Source organism: Thalassophryne amazonica, chromosome 18 (assembly GCF_902500255.1).
Source record: "Thalassophryne amazonica chromosome 18, fThaAma1.1, whole genome shotgun sequence".
In the NCBI taxonomy this organism is placed as follows: Eukaryota; Metazoa; Chordata; class Actinopteri; order Batrachoidiformes; family Batrachoididae; genus Thalassophryne; species Thalassophryne amazonica.
Genome location: NC_047120.1, coordinates 51,656,835 through 51,673,468, shown reverse-complemented (window position 1 = coordinate 51,673,468; position 16,634 = coordinate 51,656,835). Strand labels below are relative to the sequence as shown.

Sequence of the window (16,634 nt, the reverse complement as noted above, 5' to 3'; positions counted from 1 at the left end):
AAATGCACAAGTTTATGTTGATATTTTGGACAATTGAAAGGATGCTTGGGGATGATGAAATCATTTTTCAGATGATAATGCATCATGCCATAGAGCAAAAATTGCAAAAACATTCCTTGCAAAAAGACACATAGGGTCAATGTCAATGAGCAGATCTGATTTGATGCAGGTGTTAATTTGGGGGATGAAAATTTACAGGGTGATTCCATAATTTTTTCCTCAGAATTGAGTGATTCCATATTTTTTTTCCTCTGCTTGGTCTAAAAAAGTAACCGTTACTGACTGCCACAATCTTTTTTCTTGATTTCTTATAGTGTTTCTTAAAGCCAGAAAGTTGCCATTTGAAATGACTTTAGTTTTGTGTCATGTCTGTGATCTGCTTTTTTTTCTACAAAATTAAACAACTGAATGAACATCCTCTGAGGCCGGTGATTCCATAATTTTTGCCAGGGGTTGTAATACTTATGACTCTGGAACCTTGGTCTTGGTTAAGAGATACCCGGGAAGACTTTATCAGGGCTGTGAAAACTCTGCGGATCCCCGGGATTCCGTGGATTTCATCATGGGGAGGGGGGTGGGGTGTTAGTGATGTACTCTTTAATCGTGAACATCACTGAGTTTTTTTTTTAATGCTTATCTCCAGGTGTTCTCTTCTTTTACGATATCGTGTAAGTTTTATAAGTCCGCGGACACTGATCTGTGTGTTACAGATACAAATCAGTTTCCTCAGATCTGCGGAGTTTCGCGGAGAAAAAATGCCACTCAAAGCGTAGCTGTTACGATAGTTGCTGCGGCGACGCTGTGTGGCTAAAACTTAGCATGTGGACATCCCAAACTTTTAGAGCTTTCAAGTTTTTTAAAGAAGATTTGTGCAGCATGTCTGTGTTACGGACCGACGTCGCACAGAGAGAAGATGGCGAGAAAGACGGTTTGAAAAAGTCTGATAATGACAAGAATCCGTGGAATCGTTGCTGGCTTCATCAACACACCTGAAAGATAAAAGAAACGGGGAAAGTGAACTGTGCTCTCAGGAAAACAAGATTTTTCTCTCCCTGGAAAATAAACATTCTGCTGTTCAAACAGGATTTTAGATGAGATTGTGATTTTTTTTTTCACTAATCTAGACTTTATTTCATTGTAAAAAATACATTGTGGCTTTGAATGGATTTAGGCTGCATGAATTTACACAAGAATATGTGACTTTTTACTATAAGGTATGTTATTGATATTTTACCATGATTTTCCAAATATTCTACAAGCTTTAGCTCTGGTTTTTGAAATGCTGTAACAGTCTTTTCAGTCTTCATAAATTTCATGTAGTTTAATTGTTCTGAGTTAATGCATAATTTGGTGTACAATTAAAAGGAAAATCATTCCAGGTCCTACTTCCATGTCATACTCTGTTATTTCAACATGATCATTAACAGGTCAAATAAAAGGTTGAATATAGGATCATTTAAATATCCACTAATTTTGAGATTTATTATTCCAGGAGATGCTGAAAAAGTATCATTAGATAAAAATTTAATTCTGGGGCCCCACAGGGCCCTAGACCCCGGCTCCTGGGGAGCTGTGCCCCCCCCGAGCCCCTGCAAATTTTCCTCGGATTTTACAATTTTCATTTCACAGCCCTGGTTTATGGAGTCATGATGCTGATATCTTTGCTGGGGTATGAAGATCCAGGGTCATAGTGCTGCAAGTGTTACTTTAGTTGTGAGACTTTGCTGCTAACGGTGACCTAAAGCAGTGACTGGATGGCTTTGGTACTAGGTCTTGAAGAATTGTTGGGTACCTCGGAAAGGATATTGTGGTTACTTAATATTCAGGTGAGGTCATATGGCACACTTCCCTCAGCATGATCAGTATACAGGTGGCCAAATTTTCAGGGCCTCTGCAGCTGGAAAAGGCCAAGGGGGACAGACCATTTTGTTTACCTGGGTGGTTGGGAGCCAGGGTAGTTCAGAAGTCGAGTGTATGTGATAGTGCTTCATGGTGGAATGGCACAAAGAAGGGTTTATAAAATTTAGGCTTTATGGCAGACTGCAGTTAAATCTCGTCTCTTGTTTTTAACTCGTGTTTACATAAAGGATATGCATGTATACTTGTACTAACTTTTGTTGCATTGAGTTTGTACATTGGGCCTAGGTTTTTAATGTAGTTTTGCTAAAGTATTTATTTTGATTGTTCATAAAAGGAAACAATTATGAGCCAACCCAAGGTAGTCTTACAAAGCTCCCAAATATTTTTGAACATGTTCAAAACTGGTATGAGTCATGCTGAAGAGCTACAGTGAGGAAAATAAGTATTTGAACGCCCTGCAATTTTGCAAGTCCTCCCACTTAGAAATCATGGAGGGGTCTGAAATTTTCATCATAGGTGCATGTCCACTGTGAGAGACATAATCTAATAATAAAAAAAAAAAATCCTGAAATCACAATGTATGATTTTTTTTTTATTATTTATTTATATGTTACTGCTGCAAATAAGTATTTGAACACCTGTGAAAATCAATGTTAATATTTGGTACAGCCTTTGTTTGCAATTACAGAGGTCAAACGTTTCCTGTAGGTTTTCACCATGTTTGCACACACTGCAGCAGGGATTTTGGTCCACTCCTCCATACAAATCTCTAGATCTTTCAGGTTTGGAGTTTCAGCTCCCTCCAAAGATTTTCTATTGAGTTCAGGTCTGGAGACTGGCCAGGCCACTCCAGGACCTTGAAATGCTTCTTACGGAGCCCCTCCTTAGTTGCCCTGGCTGTGTGTTTGGGGTCATTGTCATGCTGGAAGACCCAGCCATGACCCATCTTCAATGCTCTTACTGAGGGAAGGAGGTTGTTTGCCAAAATCTTGCAATACATGACCCCATCCATCCTCCCTTCAATACGGTGCAGTTGTCCTGTCCCCTTTGCAGAAGAACACCCCCAGAGTATGATGTTTCCACCCCCATGCTTCACGGTTGGGATGGTTTTCTTGGGGTTGTTCTCATCCTCTAAACATGGTAAGTGGAGTTAATTCCAAAAAGCTCTATTTTTGTCTCATCTGACCATGTGACCTTCTCCCATGCCTCCTCTGGATCATCCAGATGGTCACTGGTGAACTTCAAACGGGCCTGGACATGTGCTGGCTTGAGCAGGGGGACCCTGCTGCCCTGCAGGATTTTAAACCATGACAGCATCATGTGTTACTAATGTAATCTTTGTGACTGTGGTCCCAGCTCTCTTCAGGTCATTGACCAGGTCCTCCTGTGTAGTTCTGAGCTTTCTCAGAATCATCCTTACCCCACAAAGTGAGATCTTGCATGGAATCCCAGACCGAGGGAGATTGACAGTCATCTTGTGTTTCTTCCACTTTCTAATAAATAATTATAACAGTTGTCTTCTCTCAAGCTGCTTGCCTGTTGTCCTGTAGTCCATCCCAGCCTTGTGCAGGTCTATAGTTTGTCCCTGGTGTCCTTAGACAGCTCTTTGGTCTTGGCTATGGTGGACAGGTTGGAGTGTGATTGGTTGAGTGTGTGAACAGGTGTCTTTTATACAGGTAACGAGTTCAAACAGGTGCAATTAATACAGGTAAAGAGTGCAGAATAAGAGGGCTTCTTAAAGAAAAATTAACAGGTCTGTGAGAGCCAGAATTCTTGCTGGTTGGTAGGTGTACAAATACTTATTTGCAGCAGTAACATAAAAATAAATTCTTTAAAAAAATCATACATTGTGATTTCCAGATTATTATTTTTTTTTTTAGATTATGTCTCTCACAGTGGACATGCACCTAAGATGAAAATTTCAGACCCCTCCATGATTTCTAAGTGGGAGAACTTGCAAAACCGCAGGGTGTTCAAATACTTATTTTCCTCACTGTATCTCTTGCCAGTCTATTTATTTATTGTAGTTCTTTCGCAAAGGATGCAGCACAAATAACGGTGTTTTGGATTTGCAGACAATGATGGATCTTTCTTTCTCTCCATAGTTTTGGCGACAAGGAAAGGGAGATTATTTCCAAGGTATAATGTTTATGGCTGAGCTCAGTACTCCATCTGTCTGCTTGGGGAAAATACTCATACAGGTATTTGGTCTTTGTTCAGTCATTAAGCTTCAGTGCTTCATGTTTGCATGTGTTACACTTTGTTTTTCTTCCTATTCAGTTTGTAATGTACAGTATAGTAGTTTCCGGTTTGTCTCATGTTCATTGTGCCTTACATCCTTTAAGTAGCACTGTAAGAACCATCAGTAATTAATAGGTAATGGAGATGAGCAGAGTGCACATTTAGGAGCTACAGCTCCGTCTGTGATAAGTCATTGTCAGGGTGAAGGTTGTTCTTTGCCTGTTTGCTGCTCTTCCCACACTTGTTGGCTTCTGAATATAGCTCTGATAATTCAGACTGTATCAGTTCTTACTTTACACCTTTTGTCACTCGGCAAAGAACAACATTGAATGTGGCCATTTTTAAACAGCTGGCTAAATTTTTAAACTTCCTCTTAAACTCACACAATAAAAAAGTAAATAACAAAAAAGCTTTAATTGAATTAATTAATGCCTGTGTAAGTTCACAATGTTTTGTTTTTGAGGAAATGGACCTAAATTTATATACAAGGCAAAAAAAACAACTTTCATACTATGTTTTCCTGATCATAGCTATTCTATCTTAACAAAAAGGTGTACTAAGGCCATAATAATAGCTACTTTATTTACATATGAAGTTATCTCAAAATAGATTTGCAGTGGCTCAACAGTTTACATACAGCAGGAACATAGGCTTGGACGGCTATTGGCCCAGTGGTGCTGGTGCTTATCCGCGGATGAGTGTATACAACTCTACACCAGTCTCACTGTTTACTTCCTTAATCAAGGCTGGTACCAACGCATATCTAGGTGAACTGGGCCAATGCTGATGACTTTTCTTGTCCAAGGCCACAGGCTGGTAACGTGTCGAGGAATCAAACCCATGTATACATATTGGTAGCCCAACTACTTATCCTCCTGAGATACCTGCTCTACATACACTAAGAGTACAGTAGGATCAGAAATGCTTAGAGACCACAGCAGCCAAACACCCTCATTTCAAAGAATGAGGCATGTAGAGGAAATGTTACTTGGATTTCAGTCAAGTTCACTAACAGTACATGAACCGGGGACCTTGTCATTAGGAGGCAAGCTTACCAGATGGTTGCGTCACTGTGCTGCCGAGTAAGATAATCTGAAAGTCTTTTTGTAAAAATTGCCATTTTCCTATACAAGCAGCACCTGATCTTAATAAACAAACAAACAAACAAAAAAACGTAATTTCTGTCTGGAAGCCTTCTCCCTGTCTTGGACTTCATTCACTACTTGCCTCACTCAACCATCTCCCTCATTTTTTTTTCCCCGCAACTAAAGTCAAACAAAATCCTTTCTGCAGGGTTGTGTTGACGTCTGACTGTGCTGTTTGAGTTTTAGAATGTGACTGTTCTGAAACGGTCAGACTGTTATGTTTGCTTCTCTAGTTTTAGTACATTTGTGTCTCTCACTGACAGCCACACCTGCTCCTAATTTTCCATCATCTATCTAGTATCCACTAACAATGTGACAGTTAGGTTCATGGGATATTACATAAATTTAACAAAGTCCATGATTCAAAGATCTGGCACTTAAAAGCTCACCAGATTCTAAACAATTTGTTTTCATTATATGCACTTTAAATATGGAGACATACAAGATCACAGCATACGTCCATCCATCCATTCACTTACTCACAGCATTATAATTGGCTTAATATGCAATCTTTGAGTAAACAAAATTAGTGCAGTAGGCAAAAATTTAGTTGCTTTTGTGGGTCCTCTGTGTTAGGTTATCAGCGCAGGTTGTTCGAGGATCATTTAGTCATCTGCTGTGAGTACATGAGAAAAGTAACCATGTACTGCTGCTAACACTGCTTTCTGCAGACATCTGTCTTTGGCATGGGGTACTTGGCTCTTGATTTCCACCTTCTTGTTTTATGCAAATAGTATTAATGAAGATAACAATCTGAGTATTAATGGAAGAGTAGCAAGTAAGACTAACGCAATCTGCTTTCACCAATCTGTACTGCTTGCTTTTCTTTCTCCCTCTATCTCGTCTTTTTTTCTTCTTCTTCTTCTCTCAGTACAAACAGCAACACACTCTCCTGCACAAAGTGAACGGGGCTCTTATGCTGATCACTTTTTTCATCTGTCGAGTCCTCCTCTTCCCTTACCTCTACTACGTCTATGGAAGGTATGTCTTTCTTTCACCTCACCCCTCTCATGTTCTGCCGTCTTGCTGAGCTTGGGTTAGTAACGTACACAACCACATGATCTCTGCTGTGTTATAGGAAAGGGATTCAGAACATTGGTGTCTCTCGTTTTTTGTTTTTTTTTGTTCCTTTTTTCCTTTTCCTAAAATTCTCTGTGACTTTTCTGTCCTCTTTTGGTACCAGGTATGCATCGATTCCATTCCACATGGTTCCGCTGTCTGTGCCCTGGCACTGTAACCTTGGTGCTGCTCTGCTCATGGCTCCCCAGCTCTACTGGTTCTCCCTCATCTGCAGGGGCGCCTTACGACTATTTACAGGCTCCTCGCGCTTTCAGAGGCCGCGTACAGACACACCCGCTGCCAAGGGGTGCCAGAGGGATAGCAGTGCTCTGCCCCAGCCCGCTAATGGCTACAGCACACGTTCAACAGAGCCTGAGTTGGCCACTCACTGAGGAGAGTGGAGGGAAGGAAAGTGAATGTACCACTGAGTATGTAAACAAATGAAAGGTATGAGGGGAAACGTCAGATATAAAACTCGTAGCAGTATGAAGGAAAAAAACAAAACAGTGGCCTCAAAATGTGCATGAAGTCTTTGTGGCCACTGGTCAGACTCTTAGAGCTGAATTACAGTGCATTCCGAATCAATTCTGACCCCTTTGTAATTTTTTTCCCACTTTATATTTTGTAGCCTTATGCTAAAAACCCATCCATCCAAGTTAGGTGTCAGAAAGGTGGACACCTAACTTGGATGCCGGGATAGGCTGGAGCCTATCCTGGCTTGCATTTTGATAAGAAACAGGGTACACCCTGAGCAGATAGTCAGTCCTGCATTCAGTAGGGCTAACATGGACAACCAACTGCCCACTCTCGCATTCAAACCAGCTGTCTAATGCAGCAGAATTTATTTATTTTGTTTATTTGTTTTTTGGTCTCATCAAGCAACACTGAATGCACCAGAATTACCAAATGAAAACAAGTCACAGCTGCGCACTTGCATTTTAGGAGTGTGCATTTCTAACCTTATGAAACAACACGTATCTAGACATGGGGTGCAATACAATTCAGGAACACTACTTCAATTGTTATACCCCTACTGCATATAGTTGCTCAGGTTACTGTGTGCGATCAGCAGTGATTGGTCAAAATTGCTTCTCACTACAGCAGTAGGGGGAATATAAACCTAACAGTCTCTGTAGAGAATACCCACCTGTTTTCTGAGGTACTTTTCTTCAAAAGTTATTAAATCAAAACTGCACACTCTTAACTAAATAACGGGAGTGACATGTTTAGCCGCATGTTCTCCTTGAATTGCTGGCTGTCTGAGTGGTGTCCAAAAAATGAGGTGGGCTTCATAGATAATTGGCAAAGCTTCTGGGGAAAACCTGGTCTTGTTAGGAGAGACGGCATCCATCCCACTTTGGATGGAGCAGCTCTCATTTCTAGAAATCTGGCCAATTTTCTTAAATCCTCCAAACCGTGACTATCCAGGGTTGGGACCAGGAAGCAGAGTTGTAGTCTTACACACCTCTCTGCAGCTTCTCTCCCCCTGCCATCCCCTCATTACCCCATCCCCGTAGAGACGGTGCCTGCTCCCAGACCACCAATAACCAGTAAAAATCTATTTAAGTATAAAAATTCAAAAAGAAAAAACAACTGTGAACTGTGGTTCAACTGCACCACAGACTAAAACAGACTAAAACAGTTAAATGTGGTCTATTAAACATTAGGTCTCTCTCTTCTAAGTCTCTTTTAGTAAATGATATAATAATTGATCAACATATTGATTTATTCTGCCTTACAGAAACCTGGTTACAGCAGGATGAATATGTTAGTTTAAATGAGTCAACACCCCCGAGTCACACTAACTGCCAGAACGCTCGTAGCACGGGCCGAGGTGGAGGATTAGCAGCAATCTTCCACTCCAGCTTATTAATTAATCAAAAACCCAGACAGAGCTTTAATTCATTTGAAAGCTTGACTCTTAGTCTTGTCCATCCAAATTGGAAGTCCCAAAAACCAGTTTTTTTTATTATCTATCATCCACCTGGTCGTTACTGTGAGTTTCTCTGTGAATTTTCAGACCTTTTGTCTGACTTAGTGCTTAGCTCAGATAAGATAATTATAGTATGCGATTTTAACATCCACACAGATGCTGAGAATGACAGCCTCAACACTGCATTTAATCTATTATTAGACTCAATTGGCTTTGCTCAAAATGTAAATGAGTCCACCCACCACTTTAATCATATCTTAGATCTTGTTCTGACTTATGGTATGGAAATTGAAGACTTAACAGTATTCCCTGAAAACTCCCTTCTGTCTGATCATTTCTTAATAACATTTACATTTACTCTGATGGACTACCCAGCAGTGGGGAATAAGTTTCATTACACTAGAAATCTTTCAGAAAGTGCTGTAACTAGGTTTAAGGATATGATTCCTTCTTTATGTTCTCTAATGCCATATACCAACACAGTGCAGAGTAACTACCTAAACTCTGTGAGTGAGATAGAGTATCTCGTCAATAGTTTTACATCCTCATTGAAGACAACTTTGGATGCTGTAGCTCCTCTGAAAAAGAGAGCCTTAAATCAGAAGTGCCTGACTCCGTGGTATAACTCACAAACTCGCAGCTTAAAGCAGATAATCCGTAAATTGGAGAGGAAATGGCGTCTCACCAATTTAGAAGATCTTCACTTAGCCTGGAAAAAGTCTGTTGCTCTATAAAAAAGCCCTCTGTAAAGCTAGGACATCTTACTACTCATCACTAATTGAAGAAAATAAGAACAACCCCAAGTTTCTTTTCAGCACTGTAGCCAGGCTGACAAAGAGTCAGAGCTCTATTGAGCCGAGTATTCCTTTAACTTTAACTAGTAATGACTTCATGACTTTCTTTGCTAATACAATTTTAACTATTAGAGAAAAAATTACTCATAACATCCCAAAGACATATCGTTATCTTTGGCTGCTTTCAGTGATGCCGGTATTTGGTTAGACTCTTTCTCTCCGATTGAAAACCATTACTTAAAAAGCCATCACTTGACCCAGCTACCTTAGCTAATTATAGGCCAATCTCCACCCTTCCTTTTCTCTCAAAAATTCTTGAAAGGGTAGTTGTAAAACAGCTAACTGATCATCTAATGGTCTATTTGAAGAGTTTCAGTCAGGTTTTAGAATCCATCATAGTACAGAAACAGCATTAGTGAAGGTTACAAATGATCTTCTTATGGCCTCAGACAGTGGACTCATCTCTGTGCTTGTTCTGTTAGACCTCAGTGCTGCTTTTGATACTGTTGACCATAAAATTTTATTACAGAGATTAGAGCATGCCATAGGTATTAAAGGCACTGTGCTGCGGTGGTTTGAATCATATTTATCTAATAGATTACAATTTGTTCATGTAAATGGGGAATCTTCTTCACAGACTAAGGTTAATTATGGAGTTCCACAAGGTTCTGTGCTAGGACCAATTTTATTCACTTTATACATGTTTCCCTTAGGCAGTATTATTAGACAGCATTGCTTAAATTTTCATTGTTACGCAGATGATACCCAGCTTTATCTATCCATGAAGCCAGAGGACACACACCAATTAGCTAAACTGCAGGATTGTCTTACAGACATAAAGACATGGATGACCTCTGATTTCCTGCTTTTAAACTCAGATAAAACTGAAGTTATTGTACTTGGCCCCACAAATCTTAGAAACATGGTGTCTAACCAGATCCTTACTCTGGATGGCATTACCCTGACCTCTAGTAATACTGTGAGAAATCTTGGAGTCACTTTTGATCAGGATATGTCATTCAATGCGCATATTAAACAAATATGTAGGACTGCTTTTTTGCATTTGCGCAATATCTCTAAAATTAGAAAGGTCTTGTCTGAGTGATGCTGAAAAACTAATTCATGCATTTATTTCCTCTAGGCTGGATTATTGTAATTCATTATTATCAGGTTGTCCTAAAAGTTCCCTGAAAAGCCTTCAGTTAATTCAAAATGCTGCAGCTAGAGTACTGACAGGGACTAGGAGAGAGCATATCTCACCCATATTGGCCTCTCTTCATCGGCTTCCTGTTAATTCTAGAATAGAATTTAAAATTCTTCTTCTTACTTATAAGGTTTTGAATAATCAGGTCCCATCTTATCTTAGGGACCTCATAGTACCATATCACCCCAGTAGAGCGCTTCGCTCTCAGACTGCAGGCTTACTTGTAGTTCCTAGGGTTTGTAAGAGTAGAATGGGAGGCAGAGCCTTCAGCTTTCAGGCTCCTCTCCTGTGGAACCAGCTCCCAATTCAGATCAGGGAGACAGACACCCTCTCTACTTTTAAGATTAGGCTTAAAACTTTCCTTTTTGCTAAAGCTTATATACTCAACAAAAATATAAACGCAACACTTTTGGTTTTGCTCCCATTTTGTATGAGATGAACTCAAAGATCTAAAACTTTTTCCACATACACAGTATCACCATTTCCCTCAAATATTGTTCACAAACCAGTCGAAATCTGTGATAGTGAGCACTTCTCCTTTGCTGAGATAATCCATCCCACCTCACAGGTGTGCCATACCAAGATGCTGATTAGACACCATGATTAGTGCACAGGTGTGCCTTAGACTGTCCACAATAAAAGGCCACTCTGAAAGGTGCAGTTTTGTTTTATTCGGGCGGGATACCAGTCAGTATCTGGTGTGACCACCATTTGCCTCATGCAGTGCAACACATCTCCTTCGCATCATCCGTGAAGAGAACACCTCTCCAACGTGCCAAACGCCAGCGAATGTGAGCATTTGCCCACTCAAGTTGGTTACGACGACGAACTGGAGTCAGGTCGAGACCCCGATGAGGACAACGAGCATGCAGATGAGCTTCCCTGAGACGGTTTCTGACAGTTTGTGCAGAAATTCTTTGGTTATGCAAACCGATTGTTTCAGCAGCTGTCCGAGTGGCTGGTCTCAGACGATCTTGGAGGTGAACATGCTGGATGTGGAGGTCCTGGGCTGGTGTGGTTACACGTGGTCTGCGGTTGTGAGGCTGGTTGGATGTACAGCCAAATTCTCTGAAACGCCTTTGGAGACGGCTTATGGTAGAGAAATGAACATTCAATACACGAGCAACAGCTCTGGTTGACATTCCTGCTGTCAGCATGCCAACTGCACGCTCCCTCAAATCTTGCGACATCTGTGGCATTGTGCTGTGTGATAAAACTGGACCTTTCAGAGTGGCCTTTTATTGTGGGCAGTCTAAGGCACACCTGTGCACTAATCATGGTGTCTAATCAGCATCTTGATATGGCACACCTGTGAGGTGGGATGGATTATCTCAACAAAGGAGAAGTGCTCACTATCACAGATTCAGACTGGTTTGTGAACAATATTTGAGGGAAATGGTGATATTGTGTATGTGGAAAAAGTTTTAGATCTTTGAGTTCACCTCATACAAAATGGGAGCAAAACCAAAAGTGTTGCGTTTATATTTTTGTTGAGTGTAGTTAGGGCTGCATCAGGTGACCCTGAACCATCCCTTCGATATGCTGCTATAGACTTAGACTGCTGGGGGTTTCCCTCGATGCACTGAGTGTTTCTTTCTCTTTTTGCTCTGTATGCACCACTCTGCATTTAATCATTAGTGATTGATCTCTGCTGCTCTCCACAGCATGTCTTTTTCCTGGTTCTCTCCTTCAGCCCCAACCAGTCCCAGCAGAAGACTGCCCCTCCCTGAGCCTGGTTCTGCTGGAGGTTTCTTCCTGTTAAAAGGGAGTTTTTCCTTCCCACTGTCACCAAGTGCTTGCTCACAGGGGGTCGTTTTGACCTTTGGGGTTTTTCCGTAATTATTGTATGGCCTTGCCTTACAATATAAAGCGCCTTGGGGCAACTGTTTGTTGTGATTTGGCGCTATATAAATAAAATTGATTTGATTTTGATTTAACTCAGTGGCAAAAAAAAAAAGTTGACTTGAATGACCAACATTTCAACAAAACCTGTCTTTGGCAGGATTTACACGTAGCATTACACAGTGGTGGGCACAGCTAACCAAAAAGTTAGCTTCGATAACTGCTAATCCACTAACTGAAAAGTTAACTTTTATAAACTTTTATAAATTTAACCTGATAAACCACTAAAAAATTAGCAGAAGCTACAGCTAACTGCTAACTTTCAGTATTATCTCCAATGCACTCTCAGCTACTGACAAGCCGGTTTTGAGTTTAAGCACCACCAACGCTTCTGATTAGAATCAAAGACGATCACAAACCCAACACAACCAACGAGTCAGTGCTTCTGTCCATATATCACACTGCCATCCGGTATGCATTTTGACCCATATCACATGGTTGTTGAGCTGAATCAAAACTCAAACAGAACTTTCAGGTTGCAAATGCCTTTTTTTTTTTTTTTTTTTTTTTGTTTAACAAATGAAAAAAAATGACACTTTACAAATACACATTTATTTGTAAACAGCAACACACGTTACAGTAACTTGTGTGTTGGTTTTTACATGTAATTAATCGACCAATCAGTGATGATCGAAGGCTGACTTTCCCATAATGCTTTTTGGCATCTGTGTGTGTTAATGTTCAAACCTTCAAAATTAGTGCATTATTTTAAAATTAAAAGATATGTTATATTTTAACTTTGTAAAAATGACAGAGTTGACATTAGTGTAGTTAAATTATCCGGATTAATTCGGTTTATAAATCAAAACCATAAGTCAAACCCGCTTTCTTTTTAAGGACTTCTGCCTCACGTCTGGACCACTGTATGCTGTCAATGTAAATGACTTGTTTTTTTGTAGCAGCCTCACAATCAGGCCCCTTCTGTTGAGGTAGAGTTGAGCTCAGCTTCTCACAGCTGCCTGACTGCTGAAAAATACGTAGCAGATAGGAACCAACATGTATGATTTTCAGGTTTACAAATGTTTTTCATCATTGCTAAATATGGCAGCAAAAAAAAAAAAGTTAGCGAACTAAGTTAGCAGAAGCTAATTGGTCCACTGATGGTTTTTAAATTGTAGCGGGATTAAAGTCCTGGGTCCCAATTGAAAAGACGTTCCCGCTAGCTTGGCTAACGGGGAGTTCCCCTTTGGCTGACCTGGTAGAGGAACGGTCTTTTGGCGCGAGCCGCGTGGGTTCGATCCCCCACCGTCGTCCCGGCCACGAAGGTCCCGGTATTGGTTTATTCTGCCACAAATTCTTCCTTGAAAAGCCCATTTCCATTCAGTTTATACTTTCCCATGTAGTCGTGTGACATCGCACTCATTCTGTGCCTTTTCTGAGTGTCCCAGAAAGAATCAAGAGATTTGTTGGTTCCTCTGTCTTGATTTGCGTATTGTTACGAAAGGCTTTCACTGAATCATTATTTTTTAAAATGCCATTTATTTTGATACTTTTAATTGCAATGTCAAAGGAAAATATGAATAAAACCCCATTTCCTCTCTTGACATTTTTAAGATTTGAAAGATTAAGATGTTTTAATACTAACATGTAAGTTGCCCATAAGGGCAAGGGAGGCAAATTGTAAGTTGATTTTTGGCTTTCGGCCCATCTTGTTAAAAGTTAACTTCACAAATGAATAAACAGTCAAGACCTTGCCGCACATTTGAGCAGCTTTTTGTTGCCATCTAGCCGACAATGTGCACAGAACCTGCATTGTTCCTCTTCAATCCGAGGTTCAACTATTAGCCAGACTCGCCTTTCCAGCACCCTGGGGTTGACTTTACCAGGGAAGCTGAGTAGTGTGATGCTCCTGTAATTGGCACACTCTCTGGTCCCACTTTTTTAAACATGGGGATCACCACCCCAGTTAGCCACTCCTTAGACACTGTCCCAGACCTCAACATAGTGTTGAAGAGACGTCTCATCCATGACAGTCCTTCCACACCCAGAGCCTTCAGCATTTCTGGGCGTATCTCATCAATCCCCGGGGCTTTGCCACTGCTGAGTTGTTTGACTACCTCAGTGAATTCCACCAGGGAAATTGATGATAATTCCCCATCAGCTTCCAGTGCCGCTCCTACTACAGAGGGTGCTCAAATCTGATGCAGGAGTTCCTCAAAGTGTTCCTTCCAGCGCCTGATTACCACCTCAGTTGAGGTCAACAGAGTCCCATCCTTACTGTAGACAGCTTGGATGGTTCCCCGTTTTCCTCTCCTGAGGTGCCCCATGGTCCACCAAAAGTCCTTCTCCTTGGTTGCTCCGAACTCCTCCCACATCCACTACTTTGCCTCACTTACAACAGAGGCTGCTGCCCTTCAGGGCTGTCGGTACCTTGCAACTGCCTCCAGAGTCCTTCGAGATATCATATCCCGGAAGGACTCCTTCAGTCGGACAGATTCCTGACCACCAGTGTCCACCACAGTATTTGAGGGTTACTGCTCCTTGAGGTACCAAAGACCATCAGGCCATAGCTCCACGCTGCAGCTTCAGCAATGGAAGCTTTGAACATTGGTCTTTGTGGTTCAATGCCCCCCACCTCCACAATGATGCCAGAAACACTCTTCCAGAGGTGTGAGTTGAAGATCTGTCAGGCAGTGGGCTCCTGTTAGACATTTCCTACTTAAAAAGCAAAATTCAGTGAGGAAAAAAAGCAGTTATAAATGTCTAAAATCCATGAGTTTTTTTTTTTTTTTTTTGGAATGCAGAGCTTTGACCTCCCAGTATTAATGTATAACAATTTAGATTTTTTTTTTTTTTTTTTTAGAGTTTTTACGATTCTTGAGTTTTAAGATACAAAGTTTTGCCGGAAGGATGGAATTTCTCCTGACAAGCACAACTTATAGTTGTGAATTAACACTATTTTTAGATTTACAAATTCATTGCCTTTTAAGACTTTTTAAGGATCTGCAGGAACCCTGCATACATACATATACACAACTCTGAGCTGACCATGTGAAACCATCCAAAAAAGGTATGCTGAAAAACTGTAAAATGTACATTTGTAAGTCCGAGAAATGCTGAGCGGGACAAGTTGTCCATACTAATTGGATACAATGATGCACTCTGAAGAGATGTTCAGACACATTGGACTATAGAAAAGCATATTGATGCAGATGAAATGCAATACAAAAGCATACAAGCATCCAGCAGCTTAAAAGGTTGTACAAAGCTCCGCTTAGAAAATAAGGCGGCATTATTGTCGTAACGCGGTTCTGTGTGCTGTTTTCTAATGGCTGAGTGAATAAAAGGTTCAACTCGGACTTCAGCATACACGTATGGCCCGTGCGACACAACTTGTTAAACCTGAGGAAGACAGATTTTTGTTGAAACGTTGGTCATTTACACCAGTACTTGACACAACAGTGTGCGGTTTTAGCTTGACCTCTGATTCTATAACAGTTGCAGGCCCCAGTGAGTACCGTACTCAGAAGATTGAGTGACTCAGAAATCAGTTAAAGGATTCAGACTCTTTTTTTCGGGATTTAGTTGAATCATACTTGTTAGTGATTGTCTTCTGGAATCTTTCTGGGCATGACGTGTTCACGCCTGGATTTCAGACAGTCTTCTCTGGAGGTCTTATAAAGCTTTGTGAGGTTGGTGATCTAAATTTAGTTACATCAAAAGGTCTAAATACTTGTGTTGATGTGATATTTCATCCTAGTTTAGGTTACATGAAGACCTGGATGCAGATTAGCCCAGTATGGAGCAGTTTCAGACTGATCCCTTGACCTTCAATTAATGGACAGGCCTCCACCCACTGACTATCGGCTGTTGTTCATAATAACGCGCGGGGGTGGGTGGGTTGGCATGGGCACCTGCTTTTCATGCTCATTATGGTGTATTTAGTTTTACTTGATGAGGGGAGTTTTTTGTTTTAACAACGTACTCATACTATTCAAACGAACTGGACTTTTGGGGTCAACGTGTTTGGGTGTGTTACGGATCGCCTAGTGCGAGTGCACCCTAATCCTGCAACGTAACACGTGAAGGAGTCTGAATATACTTTCTGAATGCACTGTGTTTGGCTGTGAGGGGAATAATAACCAACTGCTTCGCCATCATAGTTTGGAGGCACCAAATGCCAGTTTTTAACAGATGTCTTCAGACACTGACAGAACATTATCTGGCCTGGAAGCGGTTTGCCTGGATGTGTAAGGAAAGCACAGGTGGCTGTTTCCCTCACGTAGATCAAATTCAATCCTTTCCGCCTCGTAAAGAAGGGCAGGAACATTAGGAATGTATTATATTGTATGTTAGTACATCTGCTGTAGATTGAAGGCCTCATTCATATTAGTAATGAAGGAGATCTTCCAAAAAAAAAAAACAAAAAAAAATCCTTGAAAACCCCAGCTAAGCAGTATTTTGACTTGTTAGTGTTTATTATCTGTATTCTGTATGTAGTCACTGTCACTAACAAAATGTAACCAACCTGGAGATTGACTCATCTTTAGAAAGGA

At 40.8% G+C, this 16,634-nt stretch overlaps 1 protein-coding gene across 2 annotated transcripts in view; it reads left to right on the top strand.

Annotated features, from left to right (window-relative positions):
- Positions 1–16,634, top strand: part of LOC117530226 (ceramide synthase-like) — a 32,681-nt gene that overhangs the window by 14,740 nt on the left and 1,307 nt on the right. Inside the window, exons 5-7 of one of the 2 annotated variants that reach the window (XR_004566243.1) lie at positions 3,966–4,061; positions 6,118–6,227; positions 6,430–6,754. Coding sequence is in view for 1 of the 2 variants with exons in the window: in XM_034193151.1 (XP_034049042.1) it covers positions 3,966–4,061; positions 6,118–6,227; positions 6,430–6,697 (474 nt within the window). In the remaining variant the exon portion in view is untranslated. Of the gene's footprint in view, positions 1–3,965; positions 4,062–6,117; positions 6,228–6,429; positions 7,417–16,634 lie in introns of those variants that run through there. The other variant, XM_034193151.1, reaches the window with a different exon arrangement.